At 42.4% G+C, this 24,886-nt stretch overlaps 1 protein-coding gene across 1 annotated transcript; it reads left to right on the forward strand.

Annotated features, from left to right (window-relative positions):
• Window positions 1-1,025: 1,025 nt before the first annotated feature.
• Window positions 1,026-15,657, forward strand: HRG (histidine rich glycoprotein). The gene is made up of 7 exons (XM_007502368.3): window positions 1,026-1,319; window positions 4,745-4,861; window positions 6,560-6,659; window positions 10,240-10,406; window positions 11,554-11,646; window positions 12,147-12,248; window positions 14,668-15,657. The coding sequence occupies exons 1-7, from the start codon at window positions 1,128-1,130 to the stop codon at window positions 15,571-15,573; spliced, it is 1,677 nt and encodes a 558-aa protein (XP_007502430.2). The 5' UTR covers window positions 1,026-1,127; the 3' UTR covers window positions 15,574-15,657.
• The last annotated feature ends 9,229 nt before the right edge of the window (window positions 15,658-24,886 follow it).

Raw genomic sequence — 24,886 nt, forward strand, 5'->3', positions numbered from 1 at the left:
TTGGAGAGCTGCTACTAGAGGGACACACCTGATGGCTGCCTAGTTACAAAGTACTTTGAGAGACACTGAGATGCTGCTATAGGGGAATGCACTGACCCAGTTACAACAACAAGAAATAGTGTCACACAGATTACCATTTCTATTACATGCCTGAATTGGATTGGGTGCCTCTGTGAGCTCTTGTCTACTTCTCTCTCCTATTTCAGAACCTTCTTCCCAAACCTCACACTCCTCCCTATCCCAGGCACTAGAAAGGGCATGATTGTCCTAGCAAGTTCACCTTTTTTGGATTAAAAATCTCATTGAGAGGGCTGAGGATATCTCTTAGGTCTGAACCCTAAACTTATTCAAATCCCAATTGCTGAAACTTGCCTTTGGACTCTCATCAGGTTTTCGAGTCCTCTGGCCAACCCTTTATGCTGGTGATTCTCATAGGGTACTCACAGATCACTAGTGTGTGCCATGAAATTGGGGATGCTAAATAAAATTCATATAAAAGAAAATGCCTATCTAATTTCACTTAATATCAATTTGACTTCCCCAGAACATTCTGTGAGGTAAAGAGAGGAATTTGTAAAATAAATACAACTTGCTCATTTCACGTAGGCACAAACATCCACCCACATCAGGTCTAAAAGTCACAAGGACTTCAACAAAAACAACCATTTATGTGGGAGGCTCATGGTGCAGGTGTGAATCTCCAATCTCTCCATAGTGTGGCCAACTTGAGAAGCCCAGCTGGACTATCTAAACTCACACTTATCCTGTAGGGAATCCCTTTAGCACGAAGATCCAGCTGCTGGTTATGGGGTTATCTTTTTTCAGATTACTTCCCTAATGCTGTCTACTAGAAAGATGTCATTTCAAGCCAAGGTATAATTTCACCCAACACTGAGGACAAGTCTTCACTTTTCTTCAAAAGCAACTAATCATTTACTGGCTCTCCCCTATCTTAACTGGGGATCAAGGTCACTTCCCAGATTACATAACTGAAATGTACAAAAGTGCCCCTTTTGTAGGAATCCACTGATTTTTTTTTAATCCTAAGAGATTGTCTCATAAATTCTGCCTAACCTCCTCTTCTCTTGTGGCTCATAGCGAGAGGAGGGTTTCCATGCTTTAACATAATGCGGGTGTTGGCGATCCTGCTGCTTGGCCTGGCCTTGGCAGAGCCTTCAAGTTCCTTGAGTCCTGCAGATTGCAAGGCAGCTGAGCCCAAAGCTGGGGAAATCCTGAATCTGATCAATGTCCATCGAAAGGATGGCTACGTCTTTGATCTTCTGCGGGTTGCCGATGCCCACACTCATGTTCGCGAAGAGGTGAGGAATGGTCCTACAGACTAAATGAGTCTCAGTTATACATCCAAGAGGGTGGGAGATATAGGGGTGTGTGTGTGTGTGTGTGTGTGTTGGAAGGATGGCTTTCACTATTGAGGAACACTGCTTCTTCCAATTCAGTTACTTTAGGAATGGCGATTCCATTTAATTTAGTTGATAGGCACAAGGACTGGACCTGTGGCCTCGTGGATACAGGACATTTCTGGGTGACAAAAATCCTTCTACTGATATGGGTCAGCACCCACAACTTAGAGTCTTCTAGTCACTCAGAGAGGTTGGGCAAGAAATAAGACAGGAAGGAATGGTGCTTTTGAACACCTTGGTAGCAATGCTGCCCACGATGTCTGGCCCTCAAGATAGAAGGAACCTTAGAAGTCCTCCAGCTCAACTCCTTCATTTTATAGGCAGCAAAACTGAGACCTAGAGATCTCTATCCACATTTCCCTTAATACTTCTGATGTGTTTTTTCCTAATAGTACAGAAATATTCAATCTATTATAGTCATTGGCCATTCCCTAAAGGGGAATTCGTCCCTACTTGATTCTTGTTCTTTGTTCCCACAAAAAGTACTGCTCAGACCATTTGGATAAACATGAGGTCTTTTTTCCCTGTCCTTGACCTTTTGATATATGCTCTGACAGGATGGCTAGATCAAAGGGTATGTATGAGCGATTTAGTAATCTTTCTGTTCTCAAATCGCTGTTTGTTATCCATGTTTGTTCAAATACTAGTTAATCAATATTTACTGCAGACCAACATTCCTGCTAATAAGATGGTTAATATTTATGTAATATGTTAAAGTTTGCTTTGTAGCCATGATTTCATTTGAGCCTCATAATAATTATCCCTAAAGCATAGTTGCTAATGGTATTATGATCCCCATTTTATGGATGAGGAAATGGAGGCCAAGACAGTCTAATTTGCTCAGAGTTCAATAGATAATAAGTGTCAAAGATGTGATTAAATCCAAGGTCTTTCTCCCCTAAATCAGGTTCTTTATTTTTATTATCATGCAAAACACACTTCCATATTGGTCATTGTTGTGAGGGTAAACTCATACCAAACCCAAACCCTCAAATAAAACCACAAATACACTGTGGTGAAGGATAGTGCTTTAAGCTGCATGCATCTGACTCTAACATTTCTTCTTCTGGAGGTGGGTAGCAGTCCCTGTCATAAGTTTTTCAGGATTGCCCCAGATTGCTGCATTGTTGAGAGTAGCTATGACTTTCAAAGTTGATCGTCATTCAATTTTGCTGTTACTGTGTTCAATACTGTGTTACTGTGTTCTCCTGGTTTTGCTTATTTTGCCTGCATCAGTTCATGCAGGTCTTTTGAGTTTTTTTCTGGAATCATCTTGATTACCATCTCTTATAGCACAATAGTATTTCATCACCAACATGTAACACAATTTGCTCAGCCATTCCCCAATTGGAATTGTTTTTTTTTTTAAATCCTCATTTTTAATGCCTCTAAGACAGAAGGGTAAGGCAAATGGGGTTAAGTGACTTGGGTGAAACACTGACTTTATGACTTCATAGACCAATGATTTGAGCATTCTAGGTTCTCCCTCTATCATTCATGACCCAAGAATCTCCTCACTCCAGTTTATTTTCCATTCAGTCACCAAAGTGACTTTCCTAAAGTAATGCTCACTATTCATTAAGTTCTGATGGTTCCCTATTGCCTCAAAGAGTAAATAGAAAATGCTCTATTTGGCATTCAAAACTCTTCAAAACCTAGCTTCCTCCTATCTTTCCATTCTTTTTACCACTTATTCCCTTCAATTACCCTTCCTTCTTCTGTCCTCTTCCATTCCCTTCTCTATGTCTGTCTGTCTGTCCGTCTATCTATCTATCTATCTATCTATCTATCTATCTATCTATCTATCTATCTATCTATCTACCCATCCATCCATCTATCCATATGCCTATATGGTTATCAACACCATCTATCCATTTATCATTCCATCTTTCTATATATCTATCCACCCACCCATCTAGCATATATTTAAGTATCTACACAAAGTAAATACAAGATCTTAGGAACATAGATTCAGAGCTGGTAGGGAAGGAGTTTAGAGATCATAGAAACCAATCCATCTCATTCTTGTCTTGCTAGCCAATGTCTGTGTCAGTGATCCTAAATGCAGTTTTTTTAAACCCTCATCTTCTGTCTGAGAATTGATACTAATTAAGAGCTATAAGGGCTAGCCAATTGGGGCTAAGAGACTTGTCCAGGGTCACAGAGCTAGGAAGTGTCTAAGACCAGCTTTAGATCCAAGACCTCACATTTTCAGGCCTGGTTCTCTTTCCACTGAGCCACCTAGCTCCTTCAAACCCAATTTTTGACTAATTCTAGTGCCATACCCACGATCACATTCTGTCTCTTAATTTCGGGGAGGAGGCTCTTGGGAAAGCCTCTTATGGGAGGTGGTATTAGAACTCTGTTTTGATGGAAAGACCTTAACATCTGGGGGTTTGGGTAGATGCCTGAGAGTATCCCGAGTTCAGGACCAGGCAGACTCTGCTTCAGCCTGGGTAAGTGGGACCCATCTTAAGCTGCTGACTCCCTCAGTTTCCCCTTGACTTAGAGGAGGAATTCTTAATTGGGGTTAAGTTTCCAGAGATTTCAGGGTGGTCTATGAACTTAGGAGGGAAGAATGGCATCTTTATTTTCCCTGTCTTCTAACTGAAATATGGCCTTTTCTTTAATACTGGCTGTGGTCAACAAGCATCAGGCTGAGAAGTCCTCCAAAGCATGGTCCATGAGTCAAACATAGTTAAGAACCCTTGGTGTAGAATCTTTACTAAGACCTTTACCCAAAGGACCACAAAGCAGTGAATTTCAGAAGTAAGACACGGGGTACCAGAAAGGAGTTTTGCTCTTGTCCTCCAAAAGCAAGGCTCGGCTAGAATCATATTTCTACCATCTATCTCCCAAGGTTGTTTGTGGGGAAAGTCTCCACAATTTTTAAAAGCTTTACATAAATATCAGTTATTTTCCTGGAGAATGTAAGATCCTTGAGGGCAGGGACTATTTATTTTTCTGTAGATCCCCAGTCTCTTGAATAATGCCTGGGACACAGTAAGTGCTTAATAAATGTTTATTGATGACTGTCTTTCCAAATAGAATGCAAGCTTCTTGAGAATAGGGACTATTTGATTTTTGCCTTTGTTTCTCCGGTACCTAGCACCCTGTTTGGTATACAGCATATAGTGGGTGCTTAACAAATGCTTATTGCTTAATTAATTGTCTTCTATGATAGAATGTGAGCACCTTGAGGGCAAACATTATTTCAGCCTCCTCTTTTTATCCCCAGCGCCTTGTGAAGTATCTGGCACAGAGTAGGCATATAGCAAATGCTTATGAGATTGGACAGGGTTTGTTTTCTTGTCTCTGCTCAGGAATCTGCAGTTATCCATTATTTGGTTCTGGATGTGATGGAAACAGACTGCTCTGTCTTGTCTAGGATACACTGGGAGGAATGCCAGCCAGAACTGGGCAGGCGACCATCTGGAGTTGTAAGTAGACTGGCTCTGAGCCTTTTCTCTTAGGATGCTTAGGAAGAGGCAATCCTCACCTTTTTAGGGCACTCAGCTATTCCTGGGGTTCTCTTCTGCCTAATAATGTGTGAGAACAACAGAGAACAATAGTCCAGATTATTTAAATGGTCCTTCTTGGACTCGCCATGGTTTGGATGGAAAATCCTCCATTTGACATGGGACAATCAGCCTCTGGACCTGCATTTGTCATCTTCAGAGCCCCAGACCCGCATGAGGCTCTTGGGGGGAAGAAAGAGAAGTGCTGGCACCAGGTCCCTCCATGCCAGCCACAACCTGGAACTCCAGGTTGGTCTAAGAGTCCCAGAGGATCCTTACCTTGCCTCAAATGTCCCTTGGTATGGCAGTCTTTGGGCCAAGACTGCCTCTTGTCACTTGTAGTGATCTCAACCCCAGATGCTGCTCTGGTCATTCATTCATGAGACTCATGGTCCCCTTCTCCAAGATGCATCCAAGGGTATATCAGAGGCAGCTCCCAGCTTGGGAGAGGCAATCGCTAAATGTCTAGTGGGAGTATTTATCCTTAAATGATACAAACCAGGTTTTGGTTGACTCTCTTCTTGATTGTCTAGACGTTTAAAAAGTGATGGAGAAAATGCTAATGATACAAATTAAACTTAGACATGTGTTGTGGGTACAATTTTTTTGGTGGGAACTGATCGTTAATCATTGACCCACATACCCTTCCATCAAGACAAGATCATTCCTCTAAATTTGACATTTTATTTTCAGAAAGAAAAACAGTGGTGTTCAGACTGGAAGTTGAACATCCTTTTTAAAATGTTTGGGACAGAGGGTAGCCTTTATCTTCTGAGTATTTTCTTATAGTCAATGATGTCCTGGTAAATGTTTAACAACCAGCTCCCAAAATGTACACAGAACAAACTTTTAGGTTTAAGCTGAATTATTAACATTTTCAGCACCATTTTAAAAGTCTAGATCATCAATAAAATAACAAATTAACACATTTAAATTAAAATATTAAAAATAATAAATAATAAACAAATCCCTGATTTGTGGGGATTTCTGGGGTGAAAATGTTCACACTGAAAAATTTAACAAGTTTTACTATTCAGTTCAAGCTGACTCCAGCACCCGGCTTGCCTAGAAGCAGCTGGATAGCTCAGTTAGGAAGACAGCCAGACCCAGAGACAGGAAAACCTGAATTCAAATCCAGTCCCAGACTCTTACTGAGTGACCCTCTGCAAGACACTAAATCTCTTCCTGCTTCAATTTGGAGTGATAATAATAGTAGCACTGACCTCTCAGAATTGGGAAGATCAAATGGGATTACATTTGTAAAATGCACATAGTAGGTGCTTAAAAAATAAATCCCTCCCTCTCTAACAGCCCTCAAGAAACCTTTCAGGATTATAATAACCCTGGGAGATGTGTGCTGACCTTGCCAGAGGTTTAGTTGTAATCATAGTTATTGTTTACATTCAGCTTTGAGATTTGCAGTGTGTTTTATATATTTTATCTTGTTTGATCCTTACAATAATCTGGGAGGTAGGGATATTATTTTCCCCATTTTACAGATGAAGGAACTGAGGCTGAGTCTAGAATCACATAGCTAAGGAAGGTATGTAAGAAGGGCTTGATGAAAATTTGAGCAAAAATCTAAGCAGTGAAGTGAGCTCCACCTCCTCCTTCTTCCAGGTCATTGGGAAATGCAAAGTGGTGGCCGTCACCCACACAAACACCTCTGGGGAGCCTGAGTGGGATAAGATGATTGGATTCAATTGCACAATAAGCTCTGGTAGGTTCTGTGGGCTGCCTGGTAGACCAGGGGAAGATGGGATTCTGTGATAGCAGGCTTATCTTCAGGTTCCAGATGGAGGGAAGGAGAATGACCCTTTCCCACCAAGAAAAACTTGATAGAGGAAAAGCTGAATTAATGCAAAGATCACACACACACACACACACACACACACACACACACACACACAAGCACCTTCACTCAAAAACAAAAAACAACCCTAAACTTGGGTGCTGGATTCCTTTAAATCAGAAACTCTTCCCTAGTATTTAAATTGGGATTCAGTTAATAAAAGTTGATGATATAGCTAAACGTTTGCAAGAAAACACATAAATTTAGGGCTAGAAAAGAGTTACATTCAGTCTTTTCACTTCACAGGTGAGGAAATGAGGTCTTCAGAGATTTGATGACTTGTTTAAAAACAGAAAGCCAGAGCCAAGACTCAATCCCAGGTCTTCCTGTGTCCAAGCCCTGCTCTATTCACTGCACCACACTGTCTCTCTGTCAAGAGATTTTCCCCTTCATTTCTGCTCTGGTCAGGCACTCTTGAAGAGTGAGACATGATTGAAATGACTGATCAACAATCATCCCTGCTATGGTCATTCTCTGAGCCCCTTATCCACTCTGCCCCTTGAGAAAGCTGTCTTCACTCATTGCCTTCCCTTCTCCTCTCCCTCTGTCCTAAACCCTCTATAATTTGCTCTGGACCTCATGATTCAACTGAACTTTATCTCTCCAAAGTTTCCCATGCTCCCTTAATTGACAAAGTGACAGTTTTCTTAATCCACATTCTTCTTTGACATCTCTGCAGCCGTTGGCACTCACCTCCTGGATGCTCTCTCCCCTCTGGGTTTTCATGGTGTTGGTCCCTCCTGGTTCTCCTCCCATCTCTCTGATCATTCCTGTTTGGTGTCCTTTGCTGAATCTTCTTCCAGGTGTCAACATAGAATCTAGAGGTCCCCAGACTTATAGCTTGGAGGGATTTGGTGATCCCCAGTTGATTTAGTTTGGAGGTAGAAACCCCAGGTTTGACCTTGTCACATGAGAATTCCTCCCTGAGGGAAAGTCTTACTTCACTGATCTCAGTCTAACTGATCTCGGACTAACAATAGACTTTAGGATTTGGCGCAGTAGGTAGCAAATCAGTCTCGAAAGCTGAAGGTCTGGAGTTCAATCCTCTGAAGGAGGGTGTGATATACTGGGAGAGCCTTCTGGAGGCAAGGGGAGTCAAATCCCGCCAAGCTACAAGTCCAGTGACCTCTAGACACCACATTGACACAGGTCATGTCTGAAAACTTTGGGCATCCCCAAGACTTTGTTCTACGTACTCTTTTTTTTCTCCTTTTATACTATCTCAGTTGATAATATCTTTAGCTCTCACAAGTTTAATGATCATCTTTGCATATGATTCCCCATCAGCTCTCCTGAGCTGCTCATTTACCAACTGCCCCTTGGACATCTCCAATTGGATGTCCATAGAAAACTCAAATGCAATATGTCCAAAGCAGAACTCCTGGTTCCTCCCAGCCCCAAACCTTTCCCTCTTCCAAATTTTCTTACTATTGTTGAGGGCACTGCTCTTGCCATTGCCCAAGCCTCTCATTCACCACACATCCAATCTGTTCTCTAATTTTGTTAGGTCTACTTTCATCTCCCTCTGACACACCCCCTTCTCTCCCCTCACACAGCTGCTAGCCAAGTTCAGTGCCACAATACCTTCCAGCTGGAAAGATAGCTTTCCCACTGGTCTCCCTGACTCAGGGTACTTCCTCCTCCAATCCCCTGTCCATGTAATGTTCTTGAAGCACCTCTCACTCACCTGCTCACTGAGCTCTAATGACTCCCTAGGACCCTTTAGGTCCAAACACAAAAAATCTTGTGTGGCTTTTGAAGCCTTTTACAACTTGACTCTTTCCTATTTTCCACTCTTCTTGTCGTTGTTTAATTGCATCGGACTCTTGGTGATTGCATTTGGGGTTTTCTTGGCCAAGATCCAGGAGTGGTTTGCCATTTCCTTTTCTGATTCATTTGACAGATAAGGAAATTGAGGCAAACAAGGTTAAGTGACTTATCCAAGGTCACATAGCTAGGAAGTGTCTGAGGCTAGGTTTGAACTCAGGAATATGAGTCTTCCTGATTCCCAGTCCTGGGTTCTATCCACTGTGGTGTCACCCTAGCTGCCCTGGTCTTTTTATACCTTACACCTTTCCATATCCTATACATTCCAGCTATATTGACCTCTTTGCTATTTCTCATGCACCACATTCCATTGGTTGACCGCCATGCCTGAATGCCCTCCCTCTTCTCCTTAGCTTCATTCAAGACTTAGCTCCAATCCCTCCTTCTCCAGGAGGCCTTTCCTGGTTATGCCCAACCCTAGGACCTTCCCTCTACCATCACCCTGCATTTACACTGAATATACCTTGTACTATTTATTTGTTCCCCCATTAGAACATAAGTTCCCTGAGGGCAGGGATGAATGCATGTTTCTCTTGTGTCACTAGAGCTTGGCCCAGGGCATAGGCATGATAAACATTTAATAGATACTTATTGTCCAACTCAGTTACAATTATTTAGGCAAAGCTCTGAATTCTGGGGATCCAAAGAAAAATGAAATAATCCCTGCCCTCGAGGAGCTTACATTTTCCTTCAGGAAAACAAAATGAGCCGAGATAAACAAACCAAAGCATGGACACATTAACTGTGAATTGCCTTGTCTTTTGGGTATTGTGGGAAAGGCATGCATAGTTCACTGCAGCTATCCAACCTAGTGGAGAATCTGAAAATGATGTTGACTAACCCAAGTTGGGGCAAGTGACAAGAACTTGAGGACTATGGACTAGAGTCAATCAGCCTGGAGAATGGAGTAGAAAGAGGGAAGGAGAAAAGCCTGGTTTATCTGGTCTGTGATCAGACCTTCCTTGCTATCTGCTGCCCATGGATAGGACCTCTCCAACCCAGCTCTGAGAGGCAGTGAAAGGAAGTTGTTGCTTCTCCCTGCTTTTGTCCCCTACCTGGACTTTGGTCACACTGGGCTCTCTGGGGAGAGACTCAGTGCTGGTGACTTGTCTCCACTTGTATGGCTTAGTAACTGCAGGGTTCTAAGTGCCAGCAGGGATTCCTGGTCTTTCCATCTCTGAGGGCCAAGGGAAGGTGGTCAGGGCTGCAGCCTGGCTTGGTGTGAAATGAAAGAATGCTGGGAGTGAGGATGCAGCTCTGGAAAGCAAAGGGCTGTGAAATTTTGTATAATAAAGTGAATAAAAAAACCCAGCTTTTACAGCAAATCCAGATTACCAATATTTTCTTACATATCCATCCCTATCCTCTACCTAGGAGCAATTCCTAATAACAAAAAATAAACATCATGAATGAGAAAAAAAGAGAAAGCAAATAAGTGAAATGAATAAACCCTCAGTTTGCTTCATAATCCCCCACCTCTGCAAGGAAGAGAGAGAGGTGCTTCTTACACTTTTTTTCCCCCTATCAGGACCAAGCTTGGCCATTCCAAAATCTCGTTTTCATTTTGGAGGTTATTCTTTCCATTTACATTGTTGGGTTCCATCTTTTTTTTTTCCCACAGTTTCTTCTGCACTAACCAACCGCAGTCCTCCTCCTGTCATTATTGACTACTTAGACAATAAAGAACAGTATAGAAGTCAGGCAGAGGAAGCACTCAAGCAGTACAAGGAGAATGATGCCAGTGCCTCCTCTTTCCAGGTGGTCAAAGTTGAGAGAGTTGTGCAAGTGGTAAGTCTGTAATATGCCTCCAAATAGAGTTCCAGTGTTGAGAGGGACCAAGGGGCAGGGTGCAAAATTGACAGATATGCCCTCTTTGTGGATATGCCCTTCCAGGATCTACAGATGACCCAGAGCTGGGAGAAAAATAAACACTGCTAAATAACAGACTCAGAAACCCAAAGCATTATTGCAGCATAGAATGACAGCGGCAGATCTAATAAGATGAATTGTAATTGGCTTGCATGCAAGAGACTTGGACTAGAAAAAAATTAATTTCAAAAGAACAAGATGGTGATGAGAGACAGAGAAAAGTCAAGGCTAAAATTTTTATGGAAAAGATAAGTTTTGATGTGGGTTAATAGTGTTATATGGGAGCCACCCTTTTCCTCAAATGATGTAACTTTGGGTTGCATTCAGAGTTCTAATGCCCAAGAAGTACTCTTGGTCCATTTGTCCTCTGTCCTGGTCAGAGCATACCTAGAACAGCGGGGTATGCCTAAATAAGGAAAGTGGGGATAGACATTGGCTGAAGGAACTGGGGATACTTAGTTTGGAGAAGAGAAATCTCAGGGGGTATGTGATGACTGAGAGAGAATTTGAAGAACTGTCACATCCAACAGCAATGAGGCTCAATGTCAGGAAAGTCTTCTTAATCATTTAAGTGTCTGAAAATGGAAAGGGCTGCCTGGGCAGATAGTTGGCTCTCTCTCATCCACAGGCTTCAAGTAGAAGCCAATAGCAACCTGTTCAGGATATCAGAGAAGGGATTTTTGGTCCTGTATGGGATGGCCAGAGGTCCCAAAGTGGCTCTGAGATCCTACGATTCCATAATCTCTGAGGAATATGTCTCTAAGTCAGGGTCATCTACAGCATTTATCTGTAGAGGGATGAGTGGCTCAGAGCACATGGACAGTTCACACAAAGGAATCACCTTATTGACAGATATTTTAATGCACATTAAATATCTTTTTTAAGATAAGGAAGAGAGGAGGGACTTGGAAAGGGAAGAAGATGAAGCCAGGAGACTGTGGCCCTGGGCTCTGAAGGAGATATGGGTGTGCTTGTAACTTCTGGGCCCTGGGGATGGAGCTGAAGAATGGGGCAGCCAGTGACTTGGGTTTGTTTTCCTGGAGCTCATGGGGTTTCTCTGTTTCAGAGAGGAGGAGAAAGATCTGGATTGTACGTGGATTTTAGCATAAGGAACCACTCCACAGAAGCCCCACTGCCCCCCTTCTCCAGGTCCTGCCCGGTAAGTGTAGGAGAAGCCTTCACCCTCTATGAGGAAGAGCAGCCATGGGACTGCCTGCTCTGGCTCTGCCTCTTCCTCCCAACTTTCTGGTGATGAACAAATAGCTGGCATTTCCAACTTGGGTCCTGTGGTCTGCATGGTGGAGGGAAGTCTCCTTTCTTGGCTTTTTCCCCAATGGAGAGCCAAGGATCCTGCTCACAGGGTTAGGGACTGAACCTGGGATCTCACCCTCCCATCCACTCGCACTTACACACACCTTCACACTCACACAAATACTTGCACACACTCTCCCATACACTCGCGCACACACACTCCTACAATATACTCATACACAAACACACCAACATATACACACATTGACTCACACATGCTCATACACAGATACTTGCACACATATTCATACTCACTGTCACACACGCACACATATACCTATGATCTCCTGTTGGCAGGCATATTACCCTGGACTCACCCTCGGTTACCCATTTCTTTTTCCTTTGCAGGTCTTTGGATTTTGTCGGGCAGACTTTGTGTATAACTTGGGGAATTCTGACTTGAACAACCCAGATCTTCTTACCGTAGACTGTGAAATCTTCGATGTGGAGGTGTGTGCCTTGCCGAAAATTGTCTTCTTCTGAGATGGGGTCATGCCAGTGGGGTTTTTATACACATCTCAGATGAGTCTCTTTCTGTGTCCATTACTAGAAAGATGGGATAGTGCCAGGGCAGAGCACCTTGGGTGCCAGACAAAAGGGCTACAACTTTATTGAGGAGGTAATGGGGAGCCAATGCAGATTGGTGAGCAGGGGAGTGACATGGCCAATACTCTACATAAGAAGAATGAATTTGAGTACAGTTTTGAATGCTAGATTGGAGAAGGGAGAGAGGGGGCTAGGAAGACTTCCTAGGGGACTATTGGTGGTAAGGAAAACTAGTGGGGTATCAAGGGAGATAGTCATAAAAGGTTGAAGTGGTTCTATGATCATGGATCAGAGATGGAAGGAGCTCCCAAAGTCAGTTGGAGTACCAACTCCCTCATTTTGAAGGTGAAGACATGGAGGACCAGAGACATTAAATGTCTATCTAGTACAAGTCAGAACCAGGATTCTAGAAGTACTTCTTTAGGGTCCATTCCACTACCTTCAGGTGCAACAGACACGATTTGGTAACACAAAGGAAGAGAGTCATAGATAGCACAGGTCCAAGAGAGAGCCAACACCTGGGCCACACAAAGAGAGAGAGTGAAGGGTAACAGGACTGGTTACCTGCCATCCCTGTGGAGATGCAGGTTTGGGAGATGTTTGCCGGAAGGGACTTGGGGAAGCCATTTTCTCTTTCCTAGATAGTCCATGATTTGCTTGGCATTTTCTTCTCTGTTTTCTCCTGCCTGGAAGACGTACCCACTGAGTTCTCCAACCTAGGCTATCAGTCTCTTCTGTTTTTTTTCTTTTTGTTTTTATTCAGATATTTCATTTTCCCAATTGCATGGAATAACTTTCAACATGTTTCTCAAAATTATAAGATCCAAATTGTCTCCTTCCCTCCCTTTCCTCCCCCCTGTAAAATTAAAATTAATATATCATCATTTCAAATATTATATTTTAAAAGATTTATTAATGATCATTAGAAATAAAGAAATAAAAAGGTAACAAAATAAAAAACACGTGTCCATGGCTAATCAACCTGTTCAAAAACCCTGCTTACCACATGGTCACAATTCAGGAAGCAAAGAGGGAAAGATCAGCAACCCCACTGAATTTATCCCTCTGTCTAAAGGAAGTACATAATGATAGGAAGTCAGTGGGCTCCTGGGAAATGCAGTTTTCAGGGTAACTTCCAATTACACAGTCCCCTCCCAGAGATGGTATGCCATTTGATCTGCTTCATACATGTATTAACATACTTTCATATTAGTCATTGTGGTAAGAGAATACACATATATAAAACCCAACCCCCCAAATAAAACTGTAAATATTTGCTTCTGTTTCTTAAAGGAGCCAGCACCCTAATTTTTCTTTCACCATTTTAATTGGATCAAAGTAACCCCAATAGGTTTGGAATAAATATGAAACTAGGGCCTCCTGCTTCTCTCTGGGCCTCTCTCTGTTCAGTCCCTGTCAACAGTGGCAGTTGGACTCGGTCATCCAGAAGGTCCCTTCCAGCTCTGGATGCTGATCCCCATCTAATGACTACTTCAAGAGCTTTACAATCAATCCATTTTATTAGTCACTTACTATGTACCAGGCACTCTAGGAAGCCCTGGGAATATAGGGGAAAAGCAAAAGCAGCCTCTTCCCTCAAGGAGCTCATAGCCTAAGAGGGGAGAATGATGTGCCTTTCACTAATCAATTTTATTTTGTGCTCCAGGGAGGGAATCTTAAACTTACTGAGTACAGTTATGTAAGACTAAGATGTAAACTGGGATTTTAATTTTTGAATTGATAGTCCTGACCCTTAAAAATACTCTTATTATTCCAATCACTAGAGAAATGAGAGGGGCAGCTGCCCAGAAAATGTCAGTGGCCTAGGAATGACATTTAAACATGGGCCAGGAGAAGGGTGTGAGGCCTCTTTATCATAGTGGACTTCATGACTCCCCACCTCATGGAGTCTTAAAGGTTATGAGTTCTGATGGAAACCAGTGGGTAGAGCCTATAGTGAAGACTAGAAGACTACTAGCTTCTGTCTTCAGATTAAGGATTTGAGCATCCTCCTTTTACACACTCTATGTTCCAATCAATGGGCTGACTAGCTGGTCTTGGAATTTAACATTGATGTCCTGTCCCCTAGCCTGGAATGCTCACTTCCACTTATCCTTCAAGGCTCAGTAAAAGTCACCTCCTATATGAGGCTTCTCCTGATTCCTGGTAGTGTTTCTCTCCCTCTTCTTTCATGTATAAATTGAACTAGATGGCTAGTGATATCCCTCCTAGCTCTTAAAATCTGTGATTCTGTGAAATGCTTATTGAATGAAATAGAAAAGAATAGAATTGGAATGACCATCGCTGTGTCCTTTCCTTCCAGGACCACAGAAATTCTAGCAGTGGAAGACATCACCATCAACATCATGGGCATTTCCATAGGGATAGACACCATTTTCCCAAGGACCTGGATTCAATACATAGACCTTTGGGTCAAGGATGCCGAGAACCATTTCACCATCATCATTCACATGAGCATGGACACCCACCTCACACCCATCAATCTTTGGAAGACAGAGATTCTATAGGCGGGCCACAGGATGGACTCATTCCTAGTTCTGATAATTCTCCTGTCAAAGATGATCCAGAGGTCCAGCATCCTCAAGGAACCCCTCCCCCACTTGGCCATGACGAGTGCCATGATAATCACAGGCATGTTTTCCATAGGCATAAGTCCCATAAGCATGGTCACCATAAGCCCTGTCCTCATGGACATGGTCCATGTAAGCATGATCCTCATGGTCATGGTCCCCATAGGCATGGTCCTCATAGGCATGGTTCTCATGACCATGGTCCCCATAGGCATGGTTCTCATGACCATGGTCCCCATAGGCATGGTTCTCATGACCATGGTCCCCATAGGCATGGTTCTCATGACCATGGTCCCCATAGGCATGGTTCTCATGACCATGGTCCCCATAGGCATGGTCATCATGGTCATGGTCCCCATAGGCATGGACCCCATGGTCAAGGTCGATGTGGGCATGGGCCTCCACCTAGAGAACCTGGCATTGTCTATCAACTCCCTTCACTGAAGAAGGGGGAAGTTCTTCCTTTGCCTGAAATTAGTATTCCCAGTGGAGGTCATGGCTCACACCCAGGAAACCGACACCCTCCAAGGCCAGAAATTCAGCCCTTCCCACAGACGCCTTCAGAATCCTGTCCAGCGGAACTCAAGCTTAACTATCCACAATTTTTGCCCTTTTTGGAACATGAAGATCCAAAGTGATCAGTTGATTTTCATGATGGAAAAAACCATGAGAGTCATGTGCCAAAGGTTTTAGAAACAAAAAAAATCAATGTAAAAATTTAATATTGTGGTTTCCATTTTGATGCTTGGTGACATAAAGAGGTGGGAGATTAGGTAAGAGTCAGTTTGGTAAGAGCCTAGACTTGGGGATGGAAGACTCTGCTATTTATTGAGATTTATTGAGCCTTGGATCTTAGGTAAACTACTTAAGATCATATAGCCATAGCCAGAACAAACCTTGGAGTCCCCATCCAGGTCTAGAGATGGGAGATTCTGGGTTCAATTCTGGTCTCAGTTACTCCCTAGCTGTGTGAACCCCCATTGCACAGCCCTTACCACTCTTCTGCCTTGGAACCAATACTTAGTCTTGATTCTAAGACATAAGGCAAGGGTTTTTAAAAAGGAACAAAAACAAAGACAATAAATCAGAAGCCAAGAAGGTGAATGGGTTTAGGAATTAAAAGGATTCATCTCATCTTAGATTAGCTAGGGGGGAGGTGATGCTAAGAAATTCAGGTGGAAATGTACAGCAAGGAGATGGACAGAGATATAACTAGGTGGGGTGGCCAGGACTATCGTAAGATCATCAGCCTCAGAGTAGAATGGACTTTTCTTATCCTAAGGTCATTTATAGCGTAATAATATACTCACTAATATTTTTATAGCACCTACTGTGTTCCAGGCACTGTGCTAAGGATTATACAAATATTATTTCATTCAGTTCTAGAAATAACCTGGGAGGTAGATATGGTTATTATCCCCATTATTATTCCCATTTTACAGATGAAAAATCCAAGGCAAATGGGGTTAAGTGCCTTGCCTTGGGGTCACATAGTTAGTAAGCCTCTGAAGTCAGGAAGAAGAGTCTTATCGGCTCCTGGCTCAGCACTCTGTCCGCGGTGCCCCCTAATTACCATGTGTGAAATAACTTGTAAGATGGCTTACTAGTCTTAACTACTTGTAAATATCCACATGGGCCCTCTTCTGGCATATTTGGGTCTGGGAAGCCCATTTAGCCAGTTAGCAGCTTTCTTACCCTGGGAACTATTTTGGCCATGAGTCAGGAGCTTAGTTCTGGATTGGGGCAGCTACCGTGGGTCTTCTTCCATTCTTTATCAAGTCCCTGCTTTGGATAAGGCAGCTGGGACATATTGAATAGAGATAGATGACTTTGGGTCCAGGAAGACCTGGGTCCACCTCTTGCCTCTGACACTGGCTGTATAGCTAGGAGCAAGCCACCTAATTTCTTAGGGATCCAGACAATTCGCAAAGGCTATAAAGTTTTAGAGAAGGTGCTAGTCCCAATTAGAACACCCTGCCTAACCCAATCAGAGCCCCCCCAGGGAAGAAGCTTCCTTATCTGGGAGTTTCCTGGGTCCCTAAATGATACGCAAGGTGGAAGAGACAAAAGGCAGAAACAAAACAGCCCCTGCTCTCCAGGAGTTTACATTCTATTGGGAGAATTCAAGACAAGTAAATGAGAAGGTTATTTGAGGAGGGAAAGATCCCTAACAGCTGGGGGAATCCTATGTAAGGAAATGGCTTTGAAGATAGAGTTTGGAAGTTAACATTAAGGAATGGGCACATTCCAGGTGGAAGGGATGACATACCACAGTGTAGTAGTCATGTTGGGCTCAGTGAAAGTCCAGTTTGTGTGGAAAGGGGATTTTTTTTTAAACCGTCACCTTCCAGCTTGGAATCAATTCTGTGTATTGGTCCCAAGGCAGAAGACTGGTAAGGACTAGGCAATGGGGGTCAAGTGACTTGCCCAGGGTCACACAGCTGGGGAGTGTCTGAGACCAGATTTGAACCTAGGACCTCCATTTCTAGACCTGGCTTTCAATCCACTGAGCTACCCACTTGCCCCCTGGAAAGGGGATTTTGAGGAAGGTCATTTTAAACAAAGGCTGGAAAGGTCATCTGGAACCAGATGGTGGAAGAGCCATGTGCCCAGGCCAATGAATGGTTTTTTGTTTTATTTTGTTTTTGTTTTTGTTTTAATCCAAGGAACAACGGGAAACCATCAAAGGGCATTTGAGTGAGGAATCATATGTACTGTATATTAGGAAGATTATTTTCAGGAAGATAACTAGTTCATTGCCTTTTGGTTCTATACAGAAGAGAAAGAGGGTGAGGGTGAGAGGGGGACAGATGGAGAGAGACAGACACATAGAAGGAGAGAGAGCAATGCAGTGACATGAGGTTGTGATGAGGGTGGAGAATATGGTTAGCAGGGGGAGGCACAAGGAAAGAGAAAAGAGCAGGAGTTTATGGTCAGATAGAGGAATTTAAAACTGTTGGATTATGGAAATAGGACCCTTGAGGGAACAATGAGGTTAAGGATAAGTGTTTCTAGTAATTGATGATACTTGAAACTAAGGGACCCTCATCATTTGAAGAATATCTTATCAAATTTCTCTGAAACTATCCCTTATCCCATTCAAAGATTTTTTAACATAAGTTCCCCCCAATTACATGTAAAAACAATTTTAACATATTTTTATATAGATCTTACATGTGCAGTCACGTAAAGCATTTTTCATATTACAATGTCTAAAGGGCTATAAAGCCATACATACTCCTTGATCCAGCAATATTGTTACTAGGTCTATATCCCAAAGAGATGATAAAACAAAAAGGAAAAGGCCCAATTTGTACAAAAATATTTATATCAATTCTTTCTGTGCTAGTAAAGAATTGGAAAGTGGCTGAAAGAAACTGGGGAATGGCTAAGTAAGCTGCGGTATTTGATTGTAATGGAACACTATTATGCTCTAAGAAATAACAAACAAGATGATTTCAGAAAAACCTAGTTCAGAAAAAACAAGAGGATTTCAGAAAAATACATGAACTGATTCAGAGTAAAGTGAGCAGAACCAGGAGAACATTGTACACAGTAACAGTAACATCGTGAAAGATCCAAGACAATACCAAGGGATTCATGATGAAAAATGCCATCTGATCCCAGAGAAAGAACTGATGGAGTCAATTCAGATCAAAGCAGATAATATTTCACTTTCTTTCTTCATTTTTTGCTCAAGTTTTCTTCCAGAAAAGGACTAATGTGTTAAAATATTTTACACGATTACACATGTAAAATGAACATCAGATTGCTTTACCATCTCAGGGAGAGGGAAGAAGAAAGGGAGAATTTGGGACTCAAAATGTAAAAAAAAAGTGTTAAAATTGTTTTCACTTATGATTGGGGAAACATTTAAATGCCAAAAGAGATGGTTTCAGAGAAATATGATAATATTTGTATGAATTGATGATACAGAATAAAATAAGAACAAAGAGAACAATTTATAAAATAACAATATAAAGATAAAACTTTCAAAAACTTAAGAACTCTGGCTGATCAAATGACCAAACAGGACTCATCATCATCATGGTTTCTGATGAGAAAGTTGATCATGATACAAGCTGCCCACCTCCTGGCATAGAAGTGTTATACTTATAAAGTGGGATAAAGCATACATTTTTGGACATAGTTAATGTAGGAAATCATTTTGTTTGACTACTTAGTCAGACAAGCAACATTTATTATGCAGTCACTATATGCCAGATAATGGTTAAATTGTATAAAAAGTGTAAAAACAGATTCTCTCCCCTCAAGGAGCTTACAATTAAATGGGGAGACAACTAGATAGAAGCAAAAAAAATATACAAAAATTGAAGGTAATCTCAGAGGGAAGGCACTAAGATTAAGAACTGGGAAAAGTTTCTTGTTAGTAGGTGAACTTTAGTTGAGACTTGAAGGAATCCAGGGAAGATAATAGGCAAAAAAGTGGGGAGAGAACATTCCGGGTATTTGGAGGAAATTGGGGGAAATGGGAAGAAAATGGAAATGAAGGGTTTTGAATGAGGAACATGAAGATGGCTCGTGGCACTGGATCCCAAATTACATGGAAGAAAGAAAGGTATAAGAAAACTAGAGGTCAGGGCAGGTAGGTGGCTCAGCTGATTGAGAGCAAGAACTACAGATGAGAACTCCTGGGTTCAAATCTGTCCTCTGATACTTCCTAGCTGTGTGACCCTCAGCAAGTCACTTAAACCCAACTGCTTAGTCCTTAATTAACATTCTTCTGTATTGGAAGCAATGCACAGTATTGAGTTTAAGACAGAAGGTAAGGGTTAGAAGAATTTTTTTTAACCCTTACCTTGTCTTAAAGGGTCAGGAGATTCTGCTAGACTTAGTTGCTGTTAGCCTGCTGGAAGACAGTGCAGGTTCAGACAGACTAACTGCTGGCTCCCGTTTGATCAGAGATTTCTGTTCTGATTAATCCAGTGCAGGCTTAGGTGCTGGATTAAAGGAGAGTCTCTGTTCTCCTCCTGGTCTCAGAGTCACATAGCTACATTTCTGGAGCTTGTTCTTGCTTAGTACACAGCTAGGATCCAGGCTTATGATTGTTTCTCTTACCTGGATATGTGACCTGGAGCTGCGTCATGGGAGCCAGAGATGCCAGATGGTACCTCTTCTGCTTCTAGCACTAGTTCAGAGTAATCATCCCTTTGGATCTCTTTTTGCTGGAATGCTTCCTTGGCTGAGTCCTGTTTCAGTCACCTAGAATGATTGAGAATATATATGGCCAGTGCCTACACACCTCTTTGTCTCCCTTAGTCACCCACAGCTGGGAAAAACTGATTCACTGGGACTTTTTCTTGACTTCCCCCAACAGAATTTGGTCTTGTGTGTTTTCTAGATAGTTGTAGAGCAGAAATAATCTGGTGATCGAGGCTCTAATGCTTCTCACTCTACCACCTTGACTTTATTTTCCACTGGCTTGTTTCTGTAGTCAGCCTAATAGCCTTTTCTTCATCACTGAGTAATGTAATGGTGGGTGGTTTGGGGGATGGGATTAGATGTTGAACTATAGGCCAGTATTAGAAGGATAACTGTTTGGGGAAGGCCAAGACAGGCTCATCTGTCCTGAGTTAACAAACACAGACCACTATATAACAAGGATGATGGATGTTGGGTTTATTAAACAAGGGAAGGTGAAACGGGAATTGTGGGTAATCCTAAACTGATGCCAACTACCTAAACTCACCCAAACTAAATATCTCTTCACAGAGATTTCTTCAGAGTGATTTTCTACTCTAGTCCCTCTCCTAACTGTCTAAATCCCAGTCCCAGTTCTTTGCTAAACTAACACTAAAACCCCGCTTAGCTGGTTTTAAGGAAAAGGGTCTGATGGGGCCCAGGGAAGGTCCTAGATCTAAAAAGGACCCAAGCCTGGTCTCTCAGATGCCAGATGGTTCAGGATCATCAGGAACTGCAGTAGATAATAAAGATCAGCAAAGCAGCAGGGCAACAGGATGACAGAGCAGCAGGTAGGATGGGAAAGATAAGGTAGAAACAGCCACCAAGAGAAGGCAGCCAGTCCCTCCAGGGCAAAACCAGAGAAGGATCCAGCTTCAACTTCAGTTAACTGTCTCACCCTTTTCCTCCCACGTTCTTGAATCATTTCCCTGCATCTGCATCTCCCTGCAGACCCACCTTATGTGCTCAAATCCTCTCTTCGTTTTAACAGTAAAAAGACAGAGACAGTCAGAGAATATCTGCAGGTTCACCAAATATCCATGTATGCTTGCTCCCAGCACTGGTGCCACATTGATCAGCAACCTCCCATTGCATGTTTACCAACCATTCCTTTTGATATGTTCTACAATGTTGCCAAGAATAACATTAGAGTTTGTAAAAATGTTTCTTGTTTCTATCTAAAATTGGTGCAATGCATCTAGAGAAAGAACTGTGGGAGTAGAAATGCAGAAAAAAGCATGTGATTAATCCCTTGTTTATGTGGGTATTGGATGTGGGGTTTTGGTTTGAAAAAGATTACTCTTATTACAAAAATGAATAACATGGGAATCAGTATCAAGTGACAATGCATGCATAATAGAACTGCTTGTCAGCTGTGGGAATGGGGAGGGAAGAGGGGGCAGAGAGAAAATGAATCATGTCATCATGGAAAATATTTTAAAAATTAAAAAAATTAAATTGGTGCAATGTAATCCTTCCTAGTTATACTTTCTTCCCCAGCCAGGAGCTCTTCTTTCCTATATGTTAGACCTTGGTCCTGAAAGAGAAATTCCATCCTCAATTGGCTGTTCACTTGCCAAATTTGCCTTTGTTGACTAAAATGCCCATGTATACCTCTGAGGTCTTTAGGTTCCTTCAGAGATCAAGTTTTCTCGATTTTGGACTTATTTGATGTCTTATATACCGGTCTCTCCAGTTCTGTCTCTCCTCTCCAATTCTCCAAGAGCTTTCAAGGACCATTGATCAATCACACCTGCTGGCATAGCCTTGACCAGGTGATGATGTCATAGAATCTTAGAGCTTCATAAATGGAAAGGAAAGGACCTTAGGGGTCAGGTAGCCTAGTCTATTCCTGAGCAACAACAACAACGAGCTTTTATATCACTCTTAAAGACTTGTAAAGCACTCTCCCTACTTTAATTCACTTAATTTTCAAAACAATTTGGGAGACCTGGCTATAAACATCATTATCCCCAATTTGCAGATGAGACAACTAAGAAATCTTATCTAAAATATTCCTGACAAGTCATTCAGTCTTCTCTTAGAGGCAGCATTTCCATTCTGGGACATCTGTAGAAGAGTTAGGCAAACAGACAGGCAGGCAAAGAGAGAAAGACAGACAGACAGACAGATAGGTAGATAAAGAATTATAACTTTTGTAGATGATGAAACCAGGCTCAGAGAGGTTTAGTGATTTGCTTGTAGTCACATAGCTAGTGTCAGAGGCAGCATCTGAACCCAGGTCTCCCCTGACTTCAGTGACTGAATATTTCAGTATATCTGCACCATACCTGTTAAATATCTCCCAGCAATCCAATTGGTGAGCCATTAATGACTAATGGGGTTTTTGGATGTGTTTTTAGACTTGATGTTTATGAGGCTTTATTACTACCGGAGGTAGTGGTGAATTAGTAGGATTAGTAACCCTTATAGCAAACAGGTGGAGACTTTTTGAGAAGGAGTTTAGTTAATAGCTAATCCATTAAATTGATATAGCTCCTCTTTTGCCCAAACTAAGCACACACTCCCCTCATTTCCCAGAATTCAGAAATATTCCACCACAAATGATCTCTTTTTTATCCCCAAAGCAGAACCCACAAATTTCACTTGTGCCATGTTCTCTGGGGCAGGTGAGGGCTCTAGAGCTAGAATTCGGATGCTTTGTCCCTAGTGGAGAATTAATGAAAAAAGGGAAATTTGCCTCAGGGATAGATTGTAATTCTCTAAGGCAGAGGGTAAGGGCTGAATGGATCTAGTGGCAGGATATGAGTAGAAGTCATTGTGGGCTTGGATTGCTTTTACAGCCAAGTAAAAGTCATGACTAAGAGTGGAGGCTGAGCAGGATCTCACTGTTTTATTTTCTCATGGGGCTGTCAAAGCCAGGCTGTTCTGGACTGGGGTAGGCAGGGAAAGAAGCTCAACTCTGTCCCGTTGTGCCCTACCCCCAGTTGGTTTCTCTAGCATTTTCTTCTGGTGCCTCTTTCAGGGTCACCTCATAGCACTTTTGGCTTTTTAGGGGGTTGGGGGGCCCTAGAAAACAGCAGTAACTCTGGGACCATTGGCAGCCTGGGAGAAAGGGGGAGAGGGTTTCTGCAATGGGTGTGTGGAAAGAGTGGGCACTTTGTGGGAACAAAGAAGTCAGCCCTTCTTCTTTTACTGTAGCTACTCTGTGTCTGCAGTCCTGGCAACTTTGGTTAGCCATCCAAAGTTTGTACTTTCCATCTTCTCATTTTTTTCTTTTCTGAGACACAGAGCTGATGTGGTCATAAGGAAAGACAGGCTGAAAGTGTGAGTCCCAGGCAGGGAAAAATGCTAGAGGGGGTTCCTAAGAACAAGGAAAGTGAGAGAGTTACATAAGGAGTTCCTTCTGAGAGACTGTGCTTTTCTGGGAATGGCTCTGCCTCTTCCATTCTTCCTCCTCCATACCCTTCTTCTCCTTGATGTTTGGCCCTCCCAGGCTGGTTTTCTTTTATGGGGATGAGGGATTAGGTAGGAGGCTTAGAGGATAGGGCACATCTGACAGGACCTAGAGACTTCATTCCTGCTTCCAGTTGAATTGAATTATGCCACCAGAGGTTGCTATAGCCCTCAAGAAGGACCAAATTTCAACAAATTGACTGAAAGCCAAGAGACCCGAATTCTAGTTGCTGCTATTATACTCATTTTGGGTCTCTGTTTCTTCCTCTTGAAATGATGAGGCTGGACAAGGTATCCTGGAAGGTCTGTTCCAGTCTGACTGTCCTTTGGTCTGTAAGATTTGGGATCAATTTAACTCCATCCCAGGTCAACCTTTGTTTTGTTTTCCATCATCATGTCTACCTTATCTTGCATCTAAAAATTAGCAAAGATCTTTACTTCTGATCTTTCTTTCTTTTTAATTAATCCAAATTCTCTTCTGGCTTTGATGGTTCCATACTCCTAGACCTTCCCCCATATATTTTTCATTCTCTTTCACTCACTGCAGGGTTCTCCTTAATCAATAATGGACTTCTGAGGCCATCCATGACAGTTCTTACACTGTAGATTGAAGGGCCATGTGGAGAGGGCAGAGTGACTGCCCAAGAAACCTTGGTGAAAAATTCTGAGCTTTAGTGTGTTGGGCATCTGTCCTGGGACAAACTTCCCTCCTTCCATGTTCCTTGTAGGTCAACCTTTTCCAATAAGAGTTCAATGAACTTTCCTGTGTGACCTTGGGCGAGTCACTGGTGTCTTGGTTTTCTCTTTTGTAAGATTGAGGACTTGTACTAGATGATCTCAAAGGTCTCTTCCAGCTTTAACATGATTCTTAGGAGTAAGAAGGTGATTTCAGATTTCTAGCTCCTTCCCCACAAAGTGTATCCATCTGTTCATTAGAGAGGCTGATTTTCTACATCATAAACAATAAGATTTCTTAGATGTTAGAGAGGAGAAAAAAGTCAATCCCTAACATTTAGAGTATTTGAAGATTTGAAAAACTCATTGCACATCATCTTATTTATCCCCACGTGAAGTCGACACTACTATTTGCACCAAAAGTGTGAATGGCCTGGGGCTGCTCAGAGAGGAGGAGGTCCTGCCTCTGGGATTTTCCGAAAGCTGCCCACATTTGCTTTCAAGAGGCTTTCTGGGAAGCAGCTCTAACTTATCGGGGTGTTAGCAGAGCCTGGTCCCCCTGGCAGGGCAACAACCTCTGTGTTGCAATGATTTCAACATAAACTGTTTGGCTAAAGTGGGGAGGGGTGGAGCTTGGAGGGGACCAGTGGGGGTTAT

The sequence above is a fragment of the Monodelphis domestica genome, chromosome 8, assembly GCF_027887165.1.
Source record: "Monodelphis domestica isolate mMonDom1 chromosome 8, mMonDom1.pri, whole genome shotgun sequence".
Classification (NCBI taxonomy): domain Eukaryota; kingdom Metazoa; phylum Chordata; class Mammalia; order Didelphimorphia; family Didelphidae; genus Monodelphis; species Monodelphis domestica.

What these genes read in the sequence shown, in the direction of transcription:
- HRG (XM_007502368.3), top strand. Translation starts at nt 1,128, where the DNA reads ATGCGGGTGTTGGCGATCCTGCTGCTTGGCCTGGCCTTGGCAGAGCCT. An exon ending in TTGAGAGAGTTGTGCAAGTG is followed by an intron (nt 10,407 to 11,553) that starts GTAAGTCTGTAA and finishes TCTCTGTTTCAG; the next exon opens with AGAGGAGGAGAAAGATCTGG. An exon ending in GTGAAATCTTCGATGTGGAG is followed by an intron (nt 12,249 to 14,667) that starts GTGTGTGCCTTG and finishes CTTTCCTTCCAG; the next exon opens with GACCACAGAAATTCTAGCAG.